The 27,986-nt window shown below is 44.7% G+C and overlaps 1 protein-coding gene across 1 annotated transcript in view; it reads right to left on the bottom strand.

The window, feature by feature from the left end:
- Positions 1-16,636, bottom strand: part of BEGAIN (brain enriched guanylate kinase associated) — a 145,668-nt gene extending 129,032 nt beyond the window's left edge. The window contains exon 1 of the mRNA XM_060277359.1: positions 16,534-16,636. Coding sequence (XP_060133342.1) covers positions 16,534-16,547 — 14 coding nt within the window. The 5' untranslated portion in view covers positions 16,548-16,636. The remainder of the gene's footprint in view (positions 1-16,533) is intronic.
- Positions 16,637-27,986: the final 11,350 nt, after the last annotated feature.

Here is a 27,986-nt window from a genome sequence, read left to right as displayed (position 1 = left end):
GTCTCCCTAACTCTGTGATTCTATCATGACACACAGCTACACATTCAATATTTCTAGCATTATTCATTGGATTTGTGCTCTACCCTTCAAGCCAACGGTCCCCAGATGTAAGCAAGTGATAATATTTATCTTCTGGCTGTGAGGAGTTTTCACTTGCTGACTTCTGCAAATCAAGAGGCTGTTAGAAGTACAAGAGCAGATCCCTCCACACACATACACACCCTGACCCCCATCACTTGGCACCATAACAGAACTTTGCCCACGATGGCTAAACCAAAAATTAAATATCACACTAGTTAACAGTGCCAGCATTCAGTGCCAATGCATAATGTAATGCCGAAGCCCTTAGAGGCTGACCACCTCCCCCCCCAAAAAAATCCAGCTTCATCCAGCTTTGTTTTGTAGGCACTAGGTAATTAAAGTGCAGCTGGTTTTTATTTATTGTAAATGCCTCGCCTGACTTGGCTAGGAAAGCAAAGTGTCTGTACCTCTGAATTATCCATCTGTACGGCTGCGTTCTGCATCTTAAAAATGGTCTCTTATTGCAGATCCGAACATTAAATATTTAGAGGCCTAGAAGTTCTTGCATTTGTTATACTTTGGGCTGGGTTTTGGAGGGTGGAACAGGCATGGTTCAATAGATGCTTGAGAAGCCTCTCTCTCCCCGCCCTTTGCATATTTTCAGTCCCGGGCAGGCATCAAAGAATAGGATGTTCATCCATTCCTTTGTGGGCCATACTCACTTGGGTGGATATAGGCTTGATTTTTAACGCAGCTATGAAAAGCGTTGTTGCAGATCAAAGTGAGCAAGAACAATTCCAGGAATAAATATGTATAGGGTACAAGGCAGGGAAAACCCAGCTGCCTTCTCACTTCAGTAGTTAAGGACCTTATTAGAGTGAAACATAACGTATGCCTCAGCCTGTACTTTCATTGCACTCAAAGGACTAGGTTTTGTTTTGGTTTTGCACTTGTTTGGGCTGTGCGCTTTCGAGTCAGCTGTAATTAGCAGAGGGGGGGATTTATTTATTTATCAATCAGTATGCGGATGATACCCAGCTCTACCTACCACTCTTTCAAATCGGAACCAGTGAAGGCAGTGAAGGTCCTGTGTGAGTGCCTGGAGGCGGTTGGAGGATGGATGGCAGCTAACAGATTGAGATTGAATCCTGACAAGACAGTCCTGGGGGACAGGAGGCGGGCAGGTGTGGAGGACTCCCTGGTCCTGAATGGGGTAACTGTGCCCCTGAAGGACCAGGTGCGCAGCCTGGGAGACATTTTGGACTCACAGCTGTCCATGGAGGCACAGGTCAATTCTGTGTCCAGGGCAGCTGTTTATCAGCTCCATCTGGTACGCAGGCTGAGACCCTACCTGCCCGCAGACTGTCTTGCCAGAGTGGTGCATGCTCTAGTTATCTCTCGCTTGGACTACTGCAATGTGCTCTATGTGGGGCTACCTTTGAAGGTGACCTGGAAACTACAATTAATCCAGAATGCGGCAGCTAGACTGGTGACTGGGAGCGGCTGCCGAGACCACATAACACCGGTCTTGAAAGATCCACATTGGCTCCCAGTACGTTTCTGAGCACAGTTCAAAGTGTTGGTGCTGACCTTTAAAGCCCTAAACGGCCTCGGTCCAGTATACCTGAAGGAGCGTCTCCACCCCCATTGTTCTACCCGGACACTGAGGTCCAGCGCCGAGGGCCTTCTGGCGGTTCCCTCCCTACGAGAAGCCAAGTTACAGGAAACCAGGCAGAGGGCCTTTTCGGTAGTGGCACCCACCCTGTGGAACACTCTCCCACCAGAGGTCAAAGAGAACAACAATTACCAGACCTTTAGAAGGCATCTTAAGGCAGCCCTGTTTAGGGAAGCTTTTAATGTTTGATGGATTTTTGTATTTTAATGTTTTGTTGGAAGCCGCCCAGAGTGGCTGGGGGAACCCAGCCAGATGGGCAGGGTATAAATAAATTATTATTATTATTATTATTATTATTATTATTATTATTATTTATAAAGCATCATCAATGCAAACATACACAGCCAAGCTACATAAATGCAGATCCTTTTTTTTAAAAAAAGAAGTTTGTGATTAAGAAGTTTAGCCTCACTCCCAAGCTCCGAGAATGCAAACTCAGTCTTGTAAACACAACTCTGCAGCCTGGCAAGTCTCTAATAATTAGGCACAGTCTGCTTCAGCAGGTATTCTGGCAGTTGGGGAGGAAAACAGCGCATTGGCATTTCAACAAGGAGTTTCCCCTGCACTCGTGGCTTATTTCTGAGGATTTCCCAATTCTCTCCCCACCAAAGTTATCTTTAGGGCTGCAATTCAAAAGGATCAGGTGTGACACAGGAGGTCTGCATACAGTGGTACCTCGGTTTATGAACACAATTGGTTCCGGAAGTCTGTTCATAAACTGAAGCGTTCATAAACTGAAGCGAACTTTCCCATTGAAAGTAATGGAAAGTGGATTAATCCATTCCAGACGGTCCGCGGAGTAACCGTTCATAAACTGAAGCAAACTTTCCCATTGAAAGTAATGGAAAGTGGATTAATCCGTTCCAGACAGGTCCGCGGAGTACTTAAACTGAAGCGTTCATAAACTGAAACATGGGTGTAATTGGTTCCGGAAGTCTGTTCATAAACTGAAGCGTTCATAAACTGAAGCGAACTTTCCCATTAAAAGTAATGGAAAGTGAATTAATCCGTTCCAGATGGGTCCGCGGTGTTCATAAACCGAAAATTCATAAACCGAGGTGTTCATAAACCGAGGTTCCACTGTACTTCCTCCTCCAACAAGCAGAATTGTTGCACAGAGATGTACATGCCTCTGTGTCTGTTCATAGAATCCTCTTACACCAGTTTCTGAGTTTCGCCCACACACTGCTGATTTCATTCTTTCTTTCCCCTAACACCATTGGACAAAAGCAAATGGAGAAGAATTCCAGTTTTCAAAATGAGGGAGCTCAGCAGACCCCTGTGATGTCATTTGCTTAAAGAATTTTGCTTTGCTTTTCTTTTTAATTCCAGTATGAGCTGACCTGATCCCTGCTTCCTGGACTAATGTGCTGATTTTTCTTCTCTCTGAATTTCACAACACAGTTATTGGCATCGAAAAATAACAGACATACATATTAAATGCGCTTTTGAGATCAAATAAAAACATTTATTCTTTTATTAATTTCATAACATTTATATACCTCGTGGTTTGCTTAAAAAACCTCAAAGCTGTTTACAAGTAAGTAAACATAATTAAAAACCTGATTAAAACACATGTCAATATTCTACATATCTACGTAGGCTTGGTGGAAGAAAACCTGATTAAAACACTAAGCTAAAAACCTGATTAAAACACATGTCAATATTCTACATATCTAGGTAGGCTCGCTGGAAGAAAAATGTTTGTAGCAGGTGCTGAAAAGAGTACAAGGACCTGTCTGATGTCATGAGGCAGGGAGTTTCAACGTATGTGGGCTGCCACAATAAAATATCAATTTCCTACAAATGTGGAACTCAGAGAAGTATCATGATTGAGAAGGCCAGGGGCAGAAGCCACACCTTCAGAGAACCTTGCAAATACCAATTGTACGGGAGATTCCTACAAGAGGGGAGTCCCAAAAGCTAGTACTGGCAGTATCTACTTTCCCTGGAGACACCACCCAGAAACAGTGAATAGCTTTTTAAAAAATTAGTTTTCATTGAAGTGTTTTTAGTGTCAGAAAACAAACAGATAAACAGGGGAAGGTACATCTATTGTCTCCACTTTCAATTCATATTCTTTTTCACAGTTTGTTTATATTTAGTGAGAGACGCTTTTGTCATAGACATCTTGCGGTTGGCTTCCATCAAAGCGAGGACGCTTGGCTGCAGGACTGTTTGAGTTCACAGTGGCTTCCAGGGAATTGCTACCGTATTGCTAGGAATGCCTTGTGTGTTCTACAGGGATCTGTCCAGGGTCCTGAACTACTGCAAACTAGCCTGCTCTGCAGCTGTTGGTAGCACTCCTGCAGGTCCCCAGCCTGGAAGCCAACAGTGGTAGATTGGGGGGGGGGTTAGCCTTCCAAAGATCCATTTTGGACCAAACTCAAGACTTACCAGGGTCTGCTGTTGGTTTTAAAAGTGTTTCAAGACTGGGAATTTCTAGGAAGGTTGCCAAACTGAGTGCAGTCATTGATCTATAATGAATGTCCTTCTTCAGAGAAGGGCTTGAACAATCCACAGGTAGGGTTGCCAACAACTTGACATGAAAAATTATAGCACCTGGAAGGTACCAAGGCTGTCGATGGAGACAGGGGAAAGAGACTATGATTTCTGGCAGAACGAAGACCAGACACTGGTGCAAAATCTGCCTAATTATCAGAGGTATATGTTTTGGACTCCAGCTCCTATCAGCCTTGGTCATGGGGTCCAAGCTGGCTGGGGCTGGTGGAAGCTGTAGTTCAAACTACCTGAAGGACGCCAGGTTGGGAAAGGATTAAAGCCAACAATTCCATTATTCTTAGGAGATATCAAAGACAGAAGAAAATAACAACTCGAATTTCAGATTTAAGTGTGCTATAAACATTTATGAAGTCTCGTATTTGGTTCAAGCTTCAATGGCTTATAGAACTTAAATATATATCATGTGGTCAATACTGAAGCTAGCATTCCAATCTAATATGGACAGCTGTGTGTATGTTTTATTTTAAGAAATATACCAAGAGATACGAAACAGCTTTGGTGGTAAATTGCACAATAATTTCTGTTGGTGGAAAATCATGCAAAATGTAACAGTAATCCATTAACTTTTATCTGCATTTTTCTATAAGTATGACTGTACCCCTGTGTACAAAAATATTTTTTGAGTTTGTATTCAAATACAATGGTACCTGGGGTTGCGGACCTGATCCGTTCTGGGGTGCCATTCACACCCTGGAAAGTCCGCAACCTGAGCGGTGCTTTCGCGCATGTGTGAAAGCACGATAGAGTGCTTCTGTGCATGCGCGAAGCACGCAGGACGATTCTGTGCATGTGCGCGATGAAACCCGGAAGTAAACACTTTCGGGTCTGACATGTTCGTAACCTGGAAAAACGCAACCCGCAGCAGACGCAATATGAGGTATGGCTGAAACTTTCACTTGGAGTAGACTCATTGAAATTAATGGCCGTGGCTAACTTGGGTCTATTCATTTCAATGGGTCTACTCTGAGTAAAAGTTGTGTGAATATATCCCATGATAACCACAAATATAATATTGTTATCTGTGGAATAAATGACCTTATGCTTATGCTGCAAACTTTGTATACAATTGATCTCTGGAGAGAGTATTATTTTTTATTTTATTTAAGACATTTTAATATCACTTAATTATTCAAATTTCTAAGTACAATGGAAGCTAATTCATTAGGGCAAATGAGGCTGTGCTACACCAACCTCAGTCTGTCCTCTGCCAGCCCCTGACCTGCCAACCTTCTAATTTCAATAAGTCCAAGGAATTGCCCTGTCTGTCTGCTTCCTCCTCCTCCTCCTCCTCCTTTGTGTCAATGTTGTCCCTTATAAAACTCATCAGGGAGGAGGATGGGAACAAATTTAGAACAGGTGGGCTCCATCCATCATTTGCTCTGGCTCCACTCACTATTTGGCCTCCCTACTTTCTGCCCCACACATCCCAACAGGCACCAGCCACCCCTGCCTGAGTGGTGTACATGAAATCAATCCACAATAAATGGGCCAATAAAACAACAGAAATGCATCATAAAATCCTATTTCATGCTGCAGAGTCAGCAAGAGCCCAAGTTAACCATTGAAGCCTGTTTGCATCATATATATGCACAAATCTATTTAAGTATTCTTAGGCAAGACACAGCCTTTTACACACTTCCTGATAAGTGCTACTCAACCTCTGCTGAGAAACTAGTGTCCTTCCGATTCTTCACACAATGATGAGTCTCTTCTATGTCTATTTTAGAATGGCAAATGGAATGCTTCTGATTGACTCTCTACTATACATCAAGCCCATGGTACCATCTGACTCTTAATAGCAAGCAATCCTGTTTTGCATATACCAAGGACTACTTGCATACCTGAGCAACTGTTACAATAGACACCAAGCACAAGAAATGAACTTTGATTCCAGCATGCATTGGTGATATTCTAACTCCTTGTAACTTCAAAAAACCCTTCCTGATTTTTTAAAATGTCTAAAGATAAATCAGTACACAGTGAATCTAGAATGATTTGTAATATATCTTTTATTTTCCTGCAGTCATGCCCTGCTTTTTCTGGATAAACTTCCCCCTACATTCCAGAATCTCGCCTTGGGTATAATGAAGTTCTAGCTTCAACCTTACTGACTCTGCTCCTTAAATAATATTTTTCAGAGCGCTGAATGGTTAAGCTAGGAAGTAATCGTCACTTGTATGAAATAAGGAATGTATTTGCCATCGTGGCAAATTCACCTCTTGTTTTACCCTATTAATCTGGTATCTTTACCTACTGGGATATAAATATCCCAGAAAAGTGATCAGATAATACTTCTAATCTGAGTGAAGCACCCATGTGAAATTTAGTTAGCCTAGTCCAGTTCCTTCATGATGAAAGTCATCGCCAAGAGCCTCAGATATGTTGACTCAAATAGATCACCCCACTCATCTTTATCATCTATACAGCACCTTTAGATTTTTATCCATCATTTGGACTGGCAGCAGAAATCCACCAGAAGTGGGGAGAAGAATGACATATCCTAGCCTTCCCCGAGATATGGAGGTCTCGTACACCCCAGGTAGTGTGGTTGCTGACCTTGAGCCAGACATCTTGGAGAGTGAAGTCAAACGGGCCTTAGAAAGCACTGCTAATAACAAGGCCAGTGGAAGTGATGATATTCAAGCTGAACTATTTAAAATTTTAAAAGATGATGCTGTTAAGGTGCTACACCCAATATGCCAGCAAGTTTGGAAAACTCAGCAATGGCCAGAGGATTGGAGAAGATCAGTCTACATCCCAATTCCAAAGAAGGGCAGTGCCAAAGAATGCTCCAACTACCGCACAATTGCGCTCATTTCACACACTAGCAAGGTTATGCTTAAAATTCTACAAGGCAGGCTTAGGCAGTATGTGGACCGAGAACTCCCAGAAGTGCAAGCTGGATTTCGAAAGGGCAGAGGAACCAGAGACCAAATAGCAAACATGCGCTGGATTATGGAGAAAGCTAGAGAGTTCCAGAAAAACGTCTACTTCTGCTTCATTGACTATGCAAAAGCCTTTGACTGTGTCGACCACAGCAAACTATGGCAAGTTCTTAAAGAAATGGGAGTGCCTGATCACCTCATCTGTCTCCTGAGAAATCTCTATGTGGGACAAGAAGCTACAGTTAGAACTGGATATGGAACAACTGATTGGTTCAAAATTGGGAAAGGAGTACGACAAGGTTGTATATTGTCTCCCTGCTTATTTAACTTATATGCAGAATTCATCATGCGAAAGGCTGGACTAGATGAATCCCAAGCCGGAATTAAGATTGCCGGAAGAAATATCAACAACCTCAGATATGCAGATGACACAACCTTGATGGCAGAAAGCGAGGAGGAATTAAAGAACCTTTTAATGAGGGTGAAAGAGGAGAGCGCAAAATATGGTCTGAAGCTCAACATCAAAAAAACCAAGAACATGGCCACTGGTCCCATCACCTCCTGGCAAATAGAAGGGGAAGAAATGGAGGCAGTGAGAGATTTTACTTTCTTGGGCTCCTTGATCACTGCAGATGGTGACAGCAGTCACGAAATTAAAAGACGCCTGCTTCTTGGGAGAAAAGCAATGACAAACCTAGACAGCATCTTAAAAAGCAGAGACATCACCTTGCCGACAAAGGTCCGTATAGTTAAAGCTATGGTTTTCCCAGTAGTGATGTATGGAAGTGAGAGCTGGACCATAAAGAAGGCTGATCGCCGAAGAATTGATGCTTTTGAATTATGGTGCTGGAGGAGACTCTTGAGAGTCCCATGGACTGCTAGAAGATCAAACCTATCCATTCTTAAGGAAATCAGCCCTGAGTGCTCCCTGGAAGGACAGATCATGAAGCTGAGGCTCCAATACTTTGGCCACCTCATGAGAAAAGAAGAATCCTTGGAAAAGACCCTAATGTTGGGAAAGATTGAGGGCACTAGGAGAAGGGGACGACAGAGGACAAGATGGTTGGACAGTGTTCTCGAAGCTACGAACATGAGTTTGACCAAACTGCGGGAGGCAGTGGAAGACAGGAGTGCCTGGCGTGCTATGGTCCATGGGGTCACGAAGAGTCGGACACGACTAAACGACTAAACAACAAAAGCCTTCCCCAACCTGGTTCCCCCAACTTGTTTTGGATTCCCATCAATCTTTACCCTAACCTCTGTCCTTGACCTTGGACAATTTCTTCTTACTTGGAATCTCCTAGTCTCTAGGCTCATCTAGACTTCCTTATGTGCAGCGCTTTTGAGATACAGGTCCATGCTTTAAAACTGTGTTTCCGAATGGGTTTTCTTTGTCCCAATGCTATCTCCATGGAAAACCTGGTTGCTGTTTGCTCTGATTCAGTGGTAAAACACAGCTTTTCCTGGGGAATGCGCTTTGGTGGTGGTGGAGAAACAGCTTGGAAACATGGAATAAAGGTAAGTTTCGATGAGCCCTGTGTTCATGCAAAGGAAAATGGAAGGAAGCACTTAAAAAAATAAACTGATGCAGCATAAAACATCAAGCTTCATTTAAGTCAATGTTATTCTTTCTACTGCACCATCAGTGCACATAGAACAGGGGTCAGCAACCTTTTTCAGCCGTGGGCCGGTCCACCGTCCCTCAGATCATGTGGTGGGCCGTACTATATTTTTTTTTTTGGGGGGGGGAGAATGAATTCCTATGCCCCACAAATAACCCAGAGATGCATTTTAAATAAAAGGACACATTCTACTCATGTAAAAACATGCTGATTCCCAGACCGTCCATGGGCTGGATTTAGAAGGCAATTGGGCTGCATCCGGCCCACACACCTTATGTTGCCTACCCCTGACATAGAACTTGATATTGTTATTTGTAACACAGGACATTAGTCAATGAAAAAGTTGTGTGCAAAGAAGGATTAGTGTTAGGAAAACAAGACTTTCCCCTTCTCTCCTCCCACCATGTGTCCCCACACTGTTCCCACATCTGCTCCAGAGGGTTGTGGGGGAACCCCAGAATGGATTTAGGGGATATACAGGGAAAGCTAAGGAGAATATTCCATTGTGCAAGCCTTAGTGCTATGTTGAATACAACCCATAAGAAGCAAAAGGTAAGTCCCAGCTCCAAGAAATATACAGCCTAAATCAGCCTTTGCCAACCTTAAGGCCCCCCAGATGGTGTTGGACTCCAACAAACGTAACATGAAGCATGTTAGGGCAAAAATGTTTAATTCCCCCTATATACTCATAGGGCCTGAACTGACAGTGATGGACCAGGAATGAGAACTTGGGGTCACTAGGATAACTTGACAAAGATGTTGACCCAGTATGTGGCAGTTGTGAAAAAAGGCAAAATCCATCATTAGGAAAGGAATTGAAACTAAAACTGCTAATATCATAATCTATGGTGGGACTGCATTTGGGATATTGTCTACAGTTCTGGTGACCTCACCTCAAAAAGGATATTGCAGAGTTGGAAAAGGGGCAGAAAAGCGCAGCCAACATTATAATAATAATAATTTATTATTTATACCCCGCCACACATGATCAAGAGGGTGTCATGGCTCCCCTATGGGGAAAGCTTGCAGTACTTGTGACTCTTTATAATTGTGCACAACATAGAGAAAGCAGATAGAGAAAGGTTTTTCTCCCTCTCTCGTGACATTAGAACTCGTGGACATCATCCCTGACCACTGGCTATGCTGCCACTGGCTGATGGGAGCTGAGAGTCCAAAACTACCTATTGAGGGCGCCAACTTGGTGAAATCAGTCCATCCTAAACTGAAACAAAGTAAAATTTCAACATGATTTGTTATGGCACGGGGCTCACCATCCCCCCGAGTTTGTGGCATAAACCAGATTTAAAATGTAAAGCGGGTTTTTTTTTTTTTAAAAAAAGAGAGAAATAGTTATGAATAACTAAAATACCCAGAACAGTAAGGAATAAGAAAATGTGGTACTGACAAAGAAAATATCAAGGCTTCCTCTCTGTGGTGCTGCTCAGTTCTTCTATCTGTACCAATCTTTGATGGCATATAATAATTCTCCTGACCCACTCTCCAGCAAAGAGATTATGATATACAGGATTGCATCACAGTATCGAAGCACTGCTTCTTGCTGAGAAGGTTTGATGTGAAGAAGAATTCTGACCCAGCAGTTGTTCTGGCTGCCATGGAAGCAGACAATAGAACTCTGCCCCATTCACTGGGCGAGTGCTGAGATCACACATTTTGCTTCTTCAGAAGAAGAACCAAGCTCATATGACTCAGGCTGAATTCATCCCTGAGCGCATTTCTCTGGGAGTGAGTCCTACTAAATTCAACATCACTAGAGTTTCCTGAATAGACATACTTGTTGGGATTATGGTGTTTGCTTGCTTTCTAGACTATTTGCTACTTGCTCGTTCATTTGCACTGTTCGTTCATCTTATTCTCTGAATTGCCTTCACTTTCCCACAGCAACATCATGGCATAACAACATCTGTTTGGCTATGTAGTTTTTTGCAAAATCATTCCATGCAGGGCAAGAGTGGGATCACTCTTGCAACTAATCCAGGAAGAAGAAAGTAGCAGCCAAGTGAAACAAGGTGACTGTTGAAGATTGGAAAAGAGATGAATCTCAGTATCCATGGGACTTACTTCTGAGTAGACAGGTTTGTGAATGTGCTGTAAAACTGCTACAGTAAACCTCAACATTGAAACCAAAGAATATTAATCAGAGCTCTACTATTTCGTGTTCCCATCTGGCTTCTCCCCATCTCCACATCTTTACAAAGATCTCTCTAGGAGTTCATGGTCCATCATCTATCTTCCAATTTTCTACAGTGGGAGCACCTTTCCAGTATTACTACCTTTTAGTAAATATAAATGGAGAGGTAGAGAGTTTAAATGAAGCCCTGTTAATGAACACTTAACAACCCACTCACAACTAGATCATCTAGATCAAGGGAAGTAATAGTACCACTGTATTCCGCTCTGGTCAGACCTCACCTGGAATACTCTGTCCAGTTCTGGGCACCACAGTTCAAGAAGGATATTGACAAGCTGGAACGTGTCCAGAGGAGGGCAACCAAAATGGTCAAAGGCCTGGAAACGATGCCTTATGAAGAACGGCTTAGGGAGCTGGGTATGTTTAGCCTGGAGAAGAGAAGGTTAAGGAGTGATATGATAGCCATGTTCAAATATATAAAAGGATGTCGTATAGAGGAGGGAGAAAGGTTGTTTTCTGCTGCTCCAGAGAAGCCGACACGGAGCAATGGATTCAAACTACAAGAAAGAAGATTCCACCTACATTAGGAAGAACTTCCTGACAGTAAGAGCTGTTCAACAGTGGAATTTGCTGCCAAGGAGTGTGGTGGAGTCTCCTTCTTTGGAGATCTTTAAGCGGAGGCTTGACAGCCATTTGTCAGGAATGCTTTGATGGTGTTTCCTGCATGGCAGGGGGTTGGACTGGATGCCCCTTGTGGTCTCTTCCAACTCTATGATTCTATGATTCTATCTGCATGCACTCTCTGTTTTCTTTTTAAAGCTGGGAATCTGTATAGTTGTCGTTGAAACTCTCTCACGATGGGAGGAAATTATATCAATTTTTATTTGTGATGATTTTGTGGGTAGCTGAGATATAGCAGGGACAGTCAGCGTGGAGTCCTCCAGAAATTGTTGCTGAACTATGGCTCCCACAATCTCTGGCTGAGCTGATTGGAATTTTAGTCTGGCAGTTTCTGAAGGCCACCACGTTGGCAAACCTCCTGAGCTACAGGAGAATGATGTGATTCACACAGGTGGTTGTGATGTTGTGATGTATATGTAAATGATATTGTGTAAATATCAGAGTAATTACAGTAAACTAGTATGTGACAGCATGTATTATGTTAAATGTGGAGGTAAGTATATCAGGTAAATTAGAATAAGTGTTAGGCTGGGGTGATAGCATTGAGAGGGGTTGGACGATTGTGGCAGGGTTAGTGAGATCATAGAATCATATAGTTGGAAGGCACCATGAGGAACATCTCTAGTCCCGTGGTTCCTGATTAGCTACTACTGCGGACCCTCTGTTTTTCAAAAGCCAAGCCATGGACCCCCTACTTTTGAAAATGTTGTTATCTCTATGGTTGGTGGTTTTTTTTAATGTGAATGGTGTCACAGACCCCTTGGGTGGGTTATGTGGACCCCCTTGGGTCTGAGGACCATCAACTGGGGACCACTAATCGAGTCCAATTTCCTGCAATGCAGGAATCTTTCAACCAAGATGTGGCTCAAACTCTGAGATTAAGAGTCTCATGCTCTACCAACTGAGCTATCCCATCAATATTGAAGACTGTGGGGCTCTCGGGCCCACCACCAGTGGTAAGGTGGATGTTGACTCTGAGTAGCCTGCCCAGGCACCATTTGTGAGGAACTCACTGACGTCACTCTTGATCATTAGGAGGTCCATTTCTACCGAAGGAAGCCCAAGATGAACCTGTCCCTCTGGAGTGGCGAGTCATGGCTGCATTGACATGAGGAAAATCAACACATCCATGTTCAGGATGCCCCCACCTGCCAACACCCTCAGCTTCATGCCTTCCTTGTGCGGTGGCCTGAGCACTGAAAGCTCATCCAGGCCAACAGGATCCTGCTGAGGCTCCTTCAGCATCTTTGTGGTAGCCTCTCCTTCTTGCCTGGTGGGCTTGGCTGGCTGCCCCAGCTGGGGAGGCTGGGGTGGCTGCTGGTGGATGGGCTGTGGCATGGCCAGAGCATCCTGAATATGAAGGCACTGCTGGGTCTCCTGGTTGGCCTCTGCACCAAGTGCAGCCATGGCTCATTGCTCATCTCGGACTTCCTCAAGTGGAAATGGACCTCCTGATTATTAAGAATGATGTGGGTGAGCGTTATAAATGGAAATGCGTTGCTTAAAACAATATATTAGAAGAGCACCATGCAACCCAGATGTGATAACTCCAGTTTGTGCTCGTGTCCCTACTGTCTGTTGGGACAGCACCAGAGGCAAAGAAGGCCAAGTATCTATATACAAAACAGCCTTTTAAGCCAAGATGGCAAAAATAAAGAGAGAGCTGGTTACATATCTAGAAGCAGGATGCTCTTTCAGATTTTCAGAAGACAGAGAAGCCTGTCCCCTGCTCCAGCAAGGTTTTAAAAGCCCAGCCCTTGCATACACTCAAGATGAAATGGCCCCAAAAAGGGGGGGGGGAAGCATATTTTTTGGGGAGTGTATGGCATTTACTTATGAGTGTATTGCTTCATAAAAATATAGCTATTTGCACCGGATGTCAGACAGCCTGTTTTCTGCTGGAAAGGGAATCTGTGCCTTTGGCATGTATACTGGTCCACTTTATTACTTTAAGAACAGAATGCAATTGTCTCCTTCTTGCTGCTATGATGCTACCCTGATGTATTGCTGTTGTGGTTTGGTTTTTTGGTTGTTGTTTTTAAAAATGTTTTATCATGTAGTATATATTTCCATGTTGTGTCCTGCTCTAGGGTTGAGTTTAATGATGAGTAGAAGATGCCCAAATAAATAAAAATGGAGAACCAGTCAGTTGATCAGAAAAAGAGGTACCTTTGACTAATTAAAGCAGCAGTAGCCAACAAGGTGCTCTCTAGTCATTGTTGGACTACAACTCCCAGCATTCATAGCTATTGGCTATGTTGGCTGGGGCTTGGAATCTGTGTTGGCTGCTCCTGAAATCAGTGCTTGAAGCTCTGGGGCTATGAAGCCTGCTTAGCTTTCCGTGGTGCTGCTTTGCCCCAGAATACCTTCTGTTGTGATGTTACTGCTTTGTTTGGGGGAAACTCATTTTCTTTCAACCCCACTTTCCCATTTGTGAAAGGGACAGATCAGTGATCATATCTTATGGTATGTGATTGCAGAAAAATGTACAGCTATGAAAATTTGGGCCCTTCTTGAGACAGAGTCTTTGAAAAAAAAGTTGACTGACAAACTCATTCAGCTGTGGCAGAAGCAAGAATTAACTTACATTGAATTCACAATTCAGCGGCTTTTCTGGCTGAATGATGAGGACTGGAGCATAATTCTGTTGACAATATTTCCCTTCGCTTGAAAAGGCCTGGCCAGCCCATCTCTTCCCATTCCTTCAACCTCCTCAGTCGAGGGAGTTCCGAATATTGCCAGACCACTGACTCCCATAATCCCTGAGCATTGGTCATGCTGGCTGGGGCTGGTGGGAGTTGGAATCCAACAACATTGCAGGCTGCGGGTTAGCCAACCCCGTTCTGTATGGTATGGAAATATTGAAAGGAAGTTAGGCATGCCTAGAGGCAGTAGCCTATACGTGGGATTTGATTCAGTGTTGTTCGTTCCCTGACTGGTGGAATTTGGTAACTAGAAGGCAACGTGCATAATGTGAGCCACTAATGATGGGTGAATAATGCAACCCTTCCCCAACATGGTGCCACCCAGATGTTGTTGGACTACAACTCCCATCATCCTCATAGAATCACAGAGTTGGAAGAGACCACAAGGACCATCCAGTCCAACCCCCTGCCAAGCAGGAAACACCATCAAAGCATTCTTGACATATGCCTATCAACCATTGGCCATGCTGGTTGGAGCTGAAGGGCCACAGGTTGCCTTAAATCAAAGGGGAACATAGAGGACCCATTGCTCAAAGCAGTAGCAAAGCTCTTCACAGGAAGGAAAGTACTGTAAATACTTTTGGACTACACAGACTCTTCCCATTACCATGTATTTGTAGACCACTAATGAACCATAACGAACCTCCAGGCTAGTCCCTGATGGCCATGAGGCCAAGCAGTAATGAATGAGAAATGAAATAAAGCTACCAGTGTCAAGGGTGTGTTCAGAAGCAGTGTCTTCGTGAATACTAATCCTGCCTGCACTTCCCCCAGCTAAGATCCAGCTAAAGGAACCCGTTCAGTTTTCCTCTTTCCCCCGTTTGTGTTCGTCTACCTTTTCGTCAGAATCCACAGAGCTTTGCAACTTTCTGACACTTTTTAATAACTTTGTGGCCGCCCTTTTGACATCACCGCGTTTGAAAGCTGTATTCTGTTGGTTCTACCAAAGGCAATGGCTCAATGGAAACTGTAGGAAAGATTCTTGATAAACCCCAGATCTTTAAACAGAAATGGAGAACCTGTTGGACTCAGAATCCCATCAGCACTGCAAATGGTCAGGAATGCTAGGTGCCATAGTCCAACAACAGTTGGAGAGCCACAGGTTCTCCATCGCTGGCTCAGAAAACATTTGGATGGTAATATAAACCTTGTCAAAACACAGGGAGGATGTAACATAGCTCCAAATCCCACTGTATCGCTTACAATCCAAATCCTATGCATATTTACTCTGAAGAAAGTCCCATGGACTTCAGTGAAGCTTATTTCCAAGCGTGGACAAGATCATTCACACTTAATTGCGCACTGTACAAAAACAAGTAGTAATTGGTTCAATAAGAATCTATGGCTTTTCCTTTTTTTTAAAAAAAAATGCCTTGCAACGACATACAGAAACGAAACCTCCAAAGCAACACTCAAAACATGAGCTCGGAAACTTGCACATTTTCCAAATGCCATCTCCCCTTTGATTGAAAAGCAGGGGGTTAATGCTAAGAAGAAACTTCTACAGGCAGACAACATTTTGAACACAGAAGAAATGACTAAAAACAAAACCCCAGCTAGAAAATAAATGTAAAACAACAATAACAAAAAACAAACCAAACACCAATATTACACCATTTACACTGAAACAAACAACAGGCAATTGGATGCTTTGATGCAAAGTTGATTCCCACCCAGCCCCTCAACTGACAGCTCTCTCTTCCTCTCCTTTCCCTGTGAACTATTTGATCTGGCTTGTTCTCACTGAGCAGAGGAAGCATGCTCTGCCAATAGACCCAAGTGGTGGCTACTGCATTTGTTTAATCGACTGTATCGCCTCCTATTTTATCTGGCAATGGAAACATGGCATTGTGCAGACAGAGCCTCCTTCTGAAATAGACATCTTTGCCAAAGGCTCTCAACAACCACCCACCACCCCAGTTTCCTCTAGACCCCTGGGCATTTCCAAAACCAGGCAATCGAATCTACTTCCAGATAGCCAAAGCATCCCAAATAAATAAATAAATAAATGGTCTTCAATCAGAGAGCCTTCAGTATAAGACCCAGCAGATCGCCTGCCTTGTAAGGAGCAGGGCAGGAGGGCAGGTGGGAAGGGAGGGGAGGGGAAGAAGAAAGAAAAAGAAAGAGAGAAAGAAGAAGAAGAAGAAGAAGAAGAAGAAGAAGAAGAAGAAGAAGAAGAAGAAGAAGAAGAAGAAGAAGAAGAAGAAGAAGAAGAAGAAGAAGAAGAAGAAGAAGAAGAAGAAGAAGAAGAACCCAAAATTGGTTGACTTACCTTATTTTCTCCATCTCTGCCGCAGAGGCCTACAAGAAATCAAACAAACAAGGTGCAAATGAATGGAAAGGGAGCAGCAGCGATCACTCGGCAGATTTATGCATAGTTCAGGCTATCCAAAAAGGCTGGCTGGCAGGCTTGGCTGGCTGCTGCCGCCGGCTCCCGTCTACCGAGCCCCGGCCAGACCCGGACCCCAGATCTGCATGGGAGCAGCAGGGGTGCACGTTGACTGGTGAACTCCCGAAGAACGCAGCAGCGGCGGCGGCAGCAGCAGCAGCGAGCACGCTGCAGAAAGGCTGGCGAGATCCCCAGGAGACATGGGCAACACGGAATGACTCAGTTTGTAGCGCCCAGGCGAAGAAGGCAGAGGAGGAGGAGGAGGAGGAGGAGGAGGAGGAGGAAGAAGGTGGAAGGAGAATCAGTAACAGGTTACTGTGCCGAGCGGGTTCCGCAGGAGAGAAAGTTGAAATCGAGGGGTGGCCCCGTCCAACAGGAGCCGAGGGAGGCAGGCAGGCAGGCGCGCACCAACGTGGCACATAGACGCTGCCACGATCTCCAGTTTCTCTCCTCCCTCGCCCTCCCCTCCCAAACCCCCCACCTTGGAGTTTTTAATTCATCACGTTTCGCCGAGATCTCGGCAGATGGAGCGCGCACAGGCAGCTCCAACGAGAGTTTCAGGGATCGCGTTAGGGTTGGGTGTTTTTTTTTTTGTCACCCACCCACCCTGTAATTCATGGTCTTAATTCATCTCTCTCGCATTCCGCCTTGCCCTTTAAGATCCACGCCGGGGTCCCTTTGATCCGCACCGGCAAGAGGGTGGGGGGAAAGTTACAGGCGGACTCCTTTTTTTAACCCCTGTTCCGCCAGACCCGGACAAGGAAGGCACCCTTCTCCAACACCGCTTGACTCTTTGGGAGCCTGCTTAAACCTTTGCTTCCTGAGATCTGCCCAGATGAAGCGGGAGGAGGACGGATTCTGTTGCAGCTTTTACCATACTAGGGTGTCCTTCCTTCCTTCCTATCGTCTATCTATCTATCTCTATCTATCTATCTCTGCATCGTTTCATTTTTTTGGAATTCTTTCCCTTCTCAGTGTATGGCATACAACCATTTTATTCACCCTCGACACAATTATCGCCAATATTTTGAGCTGTCAGGCTTCTTTTGGCTCCGCCTGCCCTTCACACACATCTAGAGTAGGTGGGCGGGCTCTTCTGCTTTCCCCCTTCCATCCCAGTTTTGTGAATTAGAGGATGGAAGCGCCAGGGCGAGTCTGGGAACCTGACATTTCAAAAGTATATTCCCATCGCTTTTTTAGTCCCAGAAGACAAGAAAACCTGTCCTTTCAAAGCCTCTTGTTTTAGATAGTCCTAAAGCCCATTTCTCCCCCACCAAACATAAAAAATAAACTGTGAAATGCTGTTTTAAGGTGCTAGGAATTATAGCTCTGTTGGGGGGGGGGATTCTTGGCGGAATGTGTGCTTTAAATGTTATGGTATGTACTTAGCCTGTGCAACAGATGGTGGCTAGGTAAGAAAAGGAAAAAAGAAGGCATGATCAGAACAGCGAAAATGGAAATCTACACAGCGGCGTTTTTGTGTTCTTCAATTGCCAACAGATCCCCATTTCTCTCTCCCCCCCCCCCGCGCTCCCCCCTGCGTTCTTCCTGCTTTTTTTTCTGGCCCAGTCACTTATGATCTCATGATGTGGAAGTCCTTTCCTCACGTCCATTGTTGCCTTGGCAATGCCTTGCAAAATGCACCGAGAGGCAAACCGAGCCCAGTGTTTGAACGGTTCCCCCACACCAGTTCATTAACATACAATATTGCAGCAGCGCACAAGATCAGACGACTTTTCTGAACGCCACCCTGTTGGTTCCGATCCTGGGAGTCCTAAATGCCAAATGATAATTGCCAGTGTCCACTCTATGCAAGTGGAACCCCCAAAAAATGGATGGGCTGGGGAAGGAGGGTGCCCTTCTGTGCTCCACAAAAAACAACCCTCCTGTGCTGATGACGCAGCGCAACCCTGAATTCTCATCCTTTCACTAACGTAGAAGACAGAATAATTGCCCCACTCTGCACTAGCAAACATATTCCCTAAGCTGCTGTGTAGAGCTAAAAGGAGGAGGGCAATGAGGAAGGGGAGGAGCTTCATATTGGGGTAGCGCATAGTTAGAGTATGGAATTTGCTCCCACAGGAGGCAATGCTGTCCACCAACTTGGAGAAGATTAGACAAATTAATGGAGGGTAAAGCTCTCAGTGGCTAACAGCCATGATAGCTATGCTCTACCTTTAGAGGCAGCAATGGTTCTAAATACCAGTTGCTGGAAAATGGGGGAGAGGAATTTGATACCCTAAATTTGGGTATCAAACTGTTTTCGGAGGACAATTCCCATCACCCCTGACCACTGGTCCTTCTAATTAGGGATGAAAGGGGTTGTAGTCCGAAAACAGCTGGGGACCCAAGTTTGGGAAACACTGCTCTAGATGTTGTAGTCCAAATCCCAGCATCTGGAGGGCCACGGGTTCCCCATCCCTGGGATCAGTCGGTTCCAGGCTGGTGCTGGAGCAACATTAGTAGCTTCTTGGTGAGTCTGGTATCTGGCTTGTTTTTCCTAAGATAGCTCCATGGGTATGCAGCTTGTCATTCCTGACTAGAGTGTACCTCCTTGGTCTCAGGGCAGTTGTCCAGAACAGGAGAACCCAGCTGGCAACAAGACCAGGAGATTTTGCAAGTTTCTGCTGCACCGGCATACATGGTTGGTGGGTTGCTCTTACCATGGTATGGTCTGGCTGGAATGCCAGTTGCTGGATCACGACAGCCTGACTACAGTGGTCCAGGCACTGGTAACCTCAAGACTTGATTACTGTCGTGCATTTTAGGTGGGTCTGCCCTCACAAATGGCCCGGAAGCTGCAGGTAGCACAGAATGCCATGGCCAAACTGCTCACAGGGACAGGTTACTGGAACCATGCTTCTCTGCTATTGAGAGAAAGCTATGCTACTGGGCCAGGTTCAAGTTACTTGGATTAATTCACAAAGCTCTAAATAACGTGGGCCCAAAGTAAATTAAGGAGCTTCTCATCCCTTATGTTCCATTTATGTCAACTGAGATCCTCTGATAGAGCACTTCTGGTGTTTCCTGCATGTACCTGAGGTTCAGTTCGCTTTCAAGTGGCAGGTCCTGTGCCAAACAGGTAGACGTTTGGCAGGAACCACAGAATCTTAGAACCATAGAAATTGTAGTGTTCCCTCCCTCCCTCCCGACCTCTTTTGAAAACTTTTTTGTTCAGATAGGCCTTTTGCAACATGATCTTTTTTTCCTTTTAACCAATCAGTATTTATTGATGTTATTAATTCTTATAATGGGTGCTTTGTATCAGGGCCGGGTCTAGGTATAGCCCCAGTGGCGCGGGGTGCCAGGGCGCTGGGCCGGGAGGTGGGGTGCTGCACGGCGAAGCCGCACGGAAGCCATGCTGCGCGCTGCGAGGGCGGGGGCACCGGAGCAATCTCCGCGCCTCAGCGCCAGGGCGCCCAACCTGCTCAAGACTGCCCTGCTTTGTATGTTGTATGTCAACCTTGATATACTTTATGAAAGTGTGGATTATAAATATTTCACTAAAAATAAAAGAAAGGTGTGTCACAGCTTGTGCAGGCGTTTTCTAGCTTGTTGCTCTATACATTTTGGACTAAAGGTAAAGGTACCTCTGACCATTAGGTCCAGTTGTGAATGACTCTGGAGTTGTGGCACGCATCTCGCTTTACTGGCCGAGGGAGCCGGTGTACAGCTTCCGGGTCATGTGGCCAGCATGACTAAGCCGCTTCTGGCAAACCAGAAAAGCACACGGAAACACCATTTACCTTTCCACCAGAATGGTACCTATTTATCTACTTGCACTTTGACATGCTTTCGAACTGCTAGGTTGGCAGGAGCAGGGACTGAGCAATGGGAGCTCACCCCTTTGTGGGGATTTGAACTGCCGACCTTCCGATCGGCAAGCCCTAGGTTCAGTGGTTTAGACCACAGCGCCACCCACGTCCTTACATTTTGGAGTAGGCAGCTGTTAATGCCATGTCATCTTGCTTTATCATACAGCAGTACAGATGATAGGTGTTAAAAAACTATGTCCAAATGCATACTTACAGATTGCTGCAATGGGTTTCCCATACAGGCAGGGAGGGAAAGGCTTTTAGTGTTGTGCTAACATTCCAAAAGGCTTTTATGTTTCATTTGGCTTTAGCTTTTGCAAAGATGTCTGCATCAATTTTTTATTGTGTTCAGATGCATTGTTCCATAAGTAAGCCAACTCTAGTAGTACAGAAGGTTAGAAGCAAAGTTGTTTGTGAACAAAAGTTATTGGGAAGATTGTGTGTGTGTGATATATGAGAGAGATAGATTTTGTAAAAGCATTGGTGATATCAAGTGGATACCCTTTTCTGGTTAGATATTCTGTTAAATGACTCAGACAAGAACTTTGATTGAACCAACAGCATCGATGGAGGAGAACACTGAGCTTTGCAATTGTGTAATAGTCGTGTAATAATACCTTTTAATGGATTGACTGCAAGAGTTTGAAAGCTTCTGAGATCACCAGCTATTTCCCATGCAGAAATAAGTAAAGGGACTGAGTTTACTCATACAACCAATCCCTTGCTGTACTCTCTATAAATACCCAGCACTTATATCTCAATGCATTAGATGAATCTACCCTTAGTTCCAGTTTCTCATCGTTGGCTATTAAATGAGAGCCTGCTTGATGTCACGAGTAGCGTTGGGCGATAACTGCTTTCCAACGTCTTAATATACCGCCAGCTAAACTTTGTGATGTGGCAGTATATTAAGATGTCAGAAAGGAGGCAGAAAGGAGGAAGAAGGCAGTTGCCAGCCATGGAGACAATTAGCATCACTGTGCACAACTTCTGCCGCTTCCTGTCAAGGCCAAGAGGGCGGCGCTGCTTTAGATGGAGGACATCAGCCCAGGGCACCACAATACCAGGGCACCGTGGAGCTGCCTGCCCCAGCCTCCTGGCTCCTCCTCCAGCACCTGGCGCATGGAGGAAGGAGCCCCGGCCTCAAGAGGCATGGGGTGAAGCCACTTCCTCCTCCAGTGCCCGATGCATAGGGGAAGGAACCCCTAGGGTGAAATTGTTCTCAGGTGTGCTGTTTTGGAGGTCGGTGACATGTGTGGGGTGCTGATTGGGAGAGGACAGCATTAATCCCATGCATTAATCCACCTCTAGTCCTTCCGAGTTTAAAGCAGCTGGCCTGAAACTGAGAGGCGATATACTGCCAGGTCTAAAGTCAGGTAAATGCACAATAATAATATTTAATAATAATAATAATTTATACTCTGTCCATCCAGCTGGGCTTCCCCAGCCACTCTGGGTGACTCCAAACAGAATATTAATAATAGAAAAGCAGTAAAACATCAAACATTAAAAACTTCCCTAAACAGGGCTGCCTTCAGATGTCTTATAAACGTCAGATAGTTGTTTATTCCCTTGACATCTGATGGCAGGGCGTTCCACAGGGCGGGTGCCACCACCAAGAAGGCCCTCTGCCTGGTTCCCTGTAACCTCACTTCTCACAGTGAGGGAACCGCCAGAAGGCCCTCGGTGCTGGATCTCAGTGTCCGGGCTGAATGGTGGGGGTGGAGACGCTCCTTCAGGTATACAGGGCCGAGGCCATTTAGGGCTTTAAAGGTCAGCACCAACACTTTTAATTGTGCTCAGAAACGTACTGGGAGCCATTGCAATTACAGCCATTACAACCAGCCATTACAAACTCTGATCCTGGAAGAATACACCACCCAGATCTAGTCATGAGGATAAAACGGAGAGCCAGGGATTGTGAACACCACCCTGAGCTCTTTGAAGAAGAGGTGGGACATAAATGAAGTAATAAGTAATAATAAATAATAAAGCCGGCAGTTGAGAACTTCTGGCCCTCCAGCTGTTGCTGAATTCCACCAGCCCCAGTGTTGCAGCAAGCATTAAGGAGGCCTGGGTTCAAAATCTCAGCCAGCCATGTCACTTGCAAGGTGACCTTTGGCCAATCTCTCACAACCTTACAAGGTTGTTGTGAGTATAGTAACATAGGAAGCTGCCTTATACTGAATCAGACCTTGGGTCCATCTTAATCAGTATTGTCTACACTGACTGGCAGTAGCTCTCCAGCATTTTAGTCAAGGGGCCTCTCCCATACCGGGGATCGAACTTGGGACTTTCTGCATGCAAGGCAAGTGCTCTGCCACTGAGCTATGGCCCTTCCCCAGATAAAACCACTGAATGAGACAAGAGGAAGAGAGTGGTCCTCCCCCGCCTTCCTTTCCTTATTGCCAAGCTTATATTTTGAAAATATTAATCCATGATGACCTTTGATTAGAATGGCTTCTTCTTAAAATACGCAGAGGTTTAAATAAAGACGGGACAGTACTACATACCGCTCTCTGTATATGTAGTTCACCTTGGGGGGAAGCTTAACTTAGCATGACCTCACAAGGAACAATGATCTAAGAATAACATTAACCGAGAAAGTACCAGAAACCAGGAGAGTGTGAAATCAAATACCCGAAGGACTGTGGCTCTCTCTCTCTTGGGTGAGTGCACTGCTCTTTTTTGGTATGTACCATACCTTGCTTAATAACTTGTGTGGGTGGGTGTTGAAACATAGCACAGAGAAGCAGTTTGCTGGGATGTTTATAATTACACCAAGCAATATAGGCACAGAGGTTGCTGTTCAGGAAATCAGGGCATTTTGTCGCTGTTAAATCACAGCAGTATTTGGGATATGGTTAAACTTCTGTGGGCATCCTGGATCTGTCCTTTCAAAAGCCCTTAGCTGATGGCACCTTTGCGATTTGACCTCCTGGGCACCCCATCTTGACTCTGGCAAAAGAACTGTTTGCTTTTGAGAAACTGGGCAGGTTGGTAGGTATTGAACTGGTGGGACTTAACAAAGCTGATGATCAGCAGTCTGGAAACCAAGCCTTACGAGGAAAGGTTGAAGGAGCTAGGTATGTTTAGCCTGGAAAAGAGGAGACTGAGAGGATATATTATAGCCATCTTCAAATAGCTTTAGGGCTGTGAAATATACTCGGAGCCGAGAGTGAATTTAATGCTCTTTATTCAGCTTGTAGTAGCAATAGAGAAAGAAGAGAAGAATGGTTCTTTCCCCCAAAATGTCTGCTTATATATATTATTTACACAATGGGCCTTGCATGATTGGCTACTTCAGGGCTGCACCTGTGGGCAAAGCAGGTTGCGGATTGACTTCTGCCAGCAGCCTGATTGGCTGCTCCTGCAGGCCAATCAGGTTGCTGATTCACTTCCATCTGGAGCTGGATTGGGTGGCTCCTGAGGACCAATCAGACTGCTGAATTCTGGATCCTATTGTTCTAGGATTCAGCTCAGTACATAACAGGCTGTCACATGGAAGAGGGAACAAGTTTGTTTTCTCCTGCTCTGGAGGGTAGTACTTGAACCAATGGCTTCAAATTACAAGAAAGGAGATTCCGACTAAACATCAGGAAAAACTTTCTGACAAGAGCTGTTTGATAGGGGGGTTGTGGACTCTCCTTCCTTGGAGGTTTTTAAGCAGAGCTTGGATGGCCATCTGCCGTGGATGCTTTAGCTGAGATTCCTGCATTGCAGGGGGTGGAATTGGATGACCTTTGGCGTCCCTTCCAACTCTTACAATTCTATGATTCTATGATGGAAAAAGCAGGTGGGTTTTTATTAGTATTTCTATATCCCAATTTTCCTCCTAGGTGGCATGCATGGTTTTCTCCTCATTTTATTCTCAGAAAGCGCTCTGATGTTGGTTTAAACATAGGCCATTCACATCATACGTTTAAAACACTATGACACCACTTTAAACAGTCATGGCTTCCTCTCAAAAATCAGCTTGTTAAGCATGCTGAGAGTTGCCAGGAGACCCCTGTTCTCCGCACAGAACTACAATTTACTGAGTGGTGCAACAGTCAATCCCTATTCTGGGAACTCTGGGAATTGTGAGGAATAGGGCTGGCCAGAGCTTTGGCTGAGATCTAGAACTTGTTTTCATATCAAAGCTCAGTAAGTGAAATAACAAGGATGATGGAAAAGGCACTGGCTTTTGTACAGACTGCTATTCCTTCAAAGCTGTTGTCAACATCCCCCACTCTTCCCCAGTCAAGGTCATAGTTCTCAAGGCTGATTAAGTTATTTTGTCTCACAAATACCTCACCCTCGCAGTAAAACAACAACAACAACAACAAACAATGAACTAACTAGTGATTTCCTGCTCTTTCTTAATACCCAGCACTACCGTGTTTCTCCAAAAATAAGACACCATATTATATTTATTTTTCCTCAAAAAAACACATGGTGGCTTATTTTCAGGGGAGGTCTTTTTTAAAATTAAATATGGTACAGTTTAACCTACAAGGTTAAACTGCCTATCACTATGGCTTATTTTCGGGGTATGGCTTATTTTTTTTGAGAAACACGGTAGTTGCCTGAGGCAGCTACTTCACTCTGCCAAGAGCCCTGGCAAAACAGGACATCATATTTTTTCATGCAAGATCTCAGAGGCCATTTTGGGTGCGACAATATTGCATGCTCAGGGCCATGCTCTCGACCCAAAAAGCATTTGGGGGTGCCCTAGAGCGTGGTGTGGGTCACATGACTCTTCCCAGAAGACACGCATCCTGGTTTTGGATCTGAAAAAGTTGGATGGTATGCTAATGGTAGGGCCGGACCAGTTTCTTGATAAGCAATGCATAGGATTAAGAAATTGCAATGAGTAGAATGAGTACTGCATATTCAATAATACCTTGAGCTTTGACTAGCAATATAGCCAAGCTCCTTGTATTATAACAAAGAGGAGCTAATAGGGTTGGGTAGGGTAGAAAGGTGCTGTGTGTATGAAAAAGCAGATGAAAATAAAAGTCAATAATACATTAATACAAAAGAAATGAGTTAGCAGATGTGGAGCAGCATTCAGAGTCATTTGGGCCTGATCCAACAAGGCAATTATTATGTTCTTTAGCACCCGTGAGGTCCTCCCCCTCTCAACCCCTCCCCCATATATTGAATTAAATGAATGTGTCAATATCTTTGAAATAGGAGGGTTAATCTTATCTGCTTCTTTGAATATATCTCTATCTCTATGTCTGCCTGCCTGTCTACCTACCAATCTCAGTTGGTAGAGCATGAGACTCTTAATCTCAGAGTTATGGGTTCGAGCCCCACGTTGGGCAAAAGATTCCTCCTGCATTACAGAGGGTTGGACAAGATGACCCTTCTAACTCTACAATTCTATGAATCTATCTATCATCTGCACACATTTCCCCTGAATGTTCTCTCAGCTCTCCAAATGTTCATTTTCGATCTTTTCCAAGCTGTGGGTTTGTGTGTTGCCTGGAAGATACAGGCTCTGTTTAGCTTATTATAGAAAGAGCGGAGTCCTATATGACACCTCTACACACAAAAAAGGCTGGAGTGAAGCCTGTACTGGACTGGGATGCTATTTTAATAGCTGAAAGGACACCAGAAGTCTCTCCGTGGTCCCTCGATACCCTCTCTTGCGCTGCGCATTAGCATTCCTCTCTGCAGGCCCCTTTCTACTAGTTTGAAAGAGTCGGCTCTCAACTCCTACACAAAATGTGGAGTTGTTAGGATTTGCAGAGGAGACATTAAATCAGCCTCTGGAGATTCCTTTGTCAAAAGGAAGCCATATTTATTAAAAGTGCAGTTGGCTCTTCACATGTGTCATATTCCCTCCCGCTCCCCTTGGCCTTTATCCTCCTTCCGGCACATCCACCCCCTGCCCAGGGTGGGGGAAAAGCCCTCTGAAGGAACATCCAGTGAATATTATCTAGTGGCTCGTGCTTGTCATTCTGTCCTGTGTGATACTATTTTTAGAAAGGGATTTTCATCCAATTGCCGTTCAGTAGACTAGTTGTCAAGGCAAACACCGAGAAGGTGGGTTGAGGTTGAATTTGTCAATGATTCAGCAGTGCGGGCTGTTGTTAGCAAGCCAGGCTCGCTTCTCTGATAATAATGCGTGCTCTGGCATTTCTGAGAGCCAGTGTAATGTTGCAGGTAGTGTGTTTGGCCCTGAAAGTCAAGGGCCTGGCCAGCTCTAAGAACTCCCCAGGGATGAAGCTTACATCTTAGCGGTCCCTGGACCGATAACAATGCATAGCATCTGTAGCAATGCTTTTAGAGCACTTAGTGCAAGGATGGGCAGTGGGGTTTTGGGACTATGACATATCCTCCAACATTTCTCCAATGAAAATAGGGATGTCCTAAGGAAAAGTGGGACATTCTGGGATCAAATCAGAAATTGGGACAGTTTCTGTAAATCCAGGACTGTCGCTAGGAAATAGGGACACCTGGAGGGTCTGCTATGACTCCCATCACACCAAGACAGCATGACCAATAGTCAAGGATGATGGGAATTGCAGTCCAAAACATCTGGAAGGCTACAGGGTCCTCACTAGGGGGGGGGGTTAAATCTGTAAATTTTGGTTTTTCATTGCCCCTCAATCTTCTTCAGATTTCCACACCCCTTTGCATTTCCCCCCACATTCTTCATTAAAATTGTTCAGCATTTTATTGCAAATTTCTCCTAATAGACACTTCTTCTTTTTTTGGAAACCAGCATCCTGTAACGTAATGCACTTTCACATGAATTTCAGCAGTATATGCATTTTGTACGCATCACTTGGCATGTTTCAGAAGATGGCTGCACATCCATTTACAGTTTTGGGGAAGCTTGAATTAGGTAAGATCGCCTTGAAATGCAAACAGAAGCGAATTTTGTTTGCTATCCCTATTTCCCACCGCGCCCGAGTAGACATTACTGAGATAGATGGACCAATAGCCTGATTTTGTATAATGCAGTTTATGACAATCAAGTCATAAGCTGGACTAGGTTATCATCTGTACTGTGTTGTACAAGGGACTGCCTTTCAAGAACATTCAGAAACTTCTGTGTCATAGAATCGTAGGGATGGAAGGCATCCCAAACGGTGACATAGCCCAACCCTTTGCAATTCAGGACTCTCAGCTAAAGAATCCCAGACAGATAGCCAACCAACCTCTATTTAAAAACTTTAAATGAAGTTTTCCATTACTTTCTGAGGTACTCCACTCCACTGTTGCAACTGCTTCTGCCATCACAAAGCTCCTCCTAAAGTTTAGATGGAATTTCCTTTCTTGTAATTTGAACCCATTGGTTTGAGTCCAACCTTCTGGAGCATCTGACAGCCCTTTGGCTATCTGAATCTGGCTATCATATCTCCTGTCAGTCTTCTCTTCTCCAGGTCAAACATACCCAACTCCCTCAACTGCTGATGGAACTATTAAGAAGGAGTCACCGAAATGAACACATCTGCAGTTCATTTAGAGAAGTGAAATTCAAAGTGGTGCGTTTGTTTCAGAAGGTCCAAAATGAGCCAGGAC

The sequence above is a fragment of the Zootoca vivipara genome, chromosome 1 (genome assembly GCF_963506605.1).
Source record: "Zootoca vivipara chromosome 1, rZooViv1.1, whole genome shotgun sequence".
NCBI lineage: Eukaryota > Metazoa > Chordata > Lepidosauria > Squamata > Lacertidae > Zootoca > Zootoca vivipara.
This window is presented reverse-complemented; position numbering and strand designations above follow the sequence as displayed.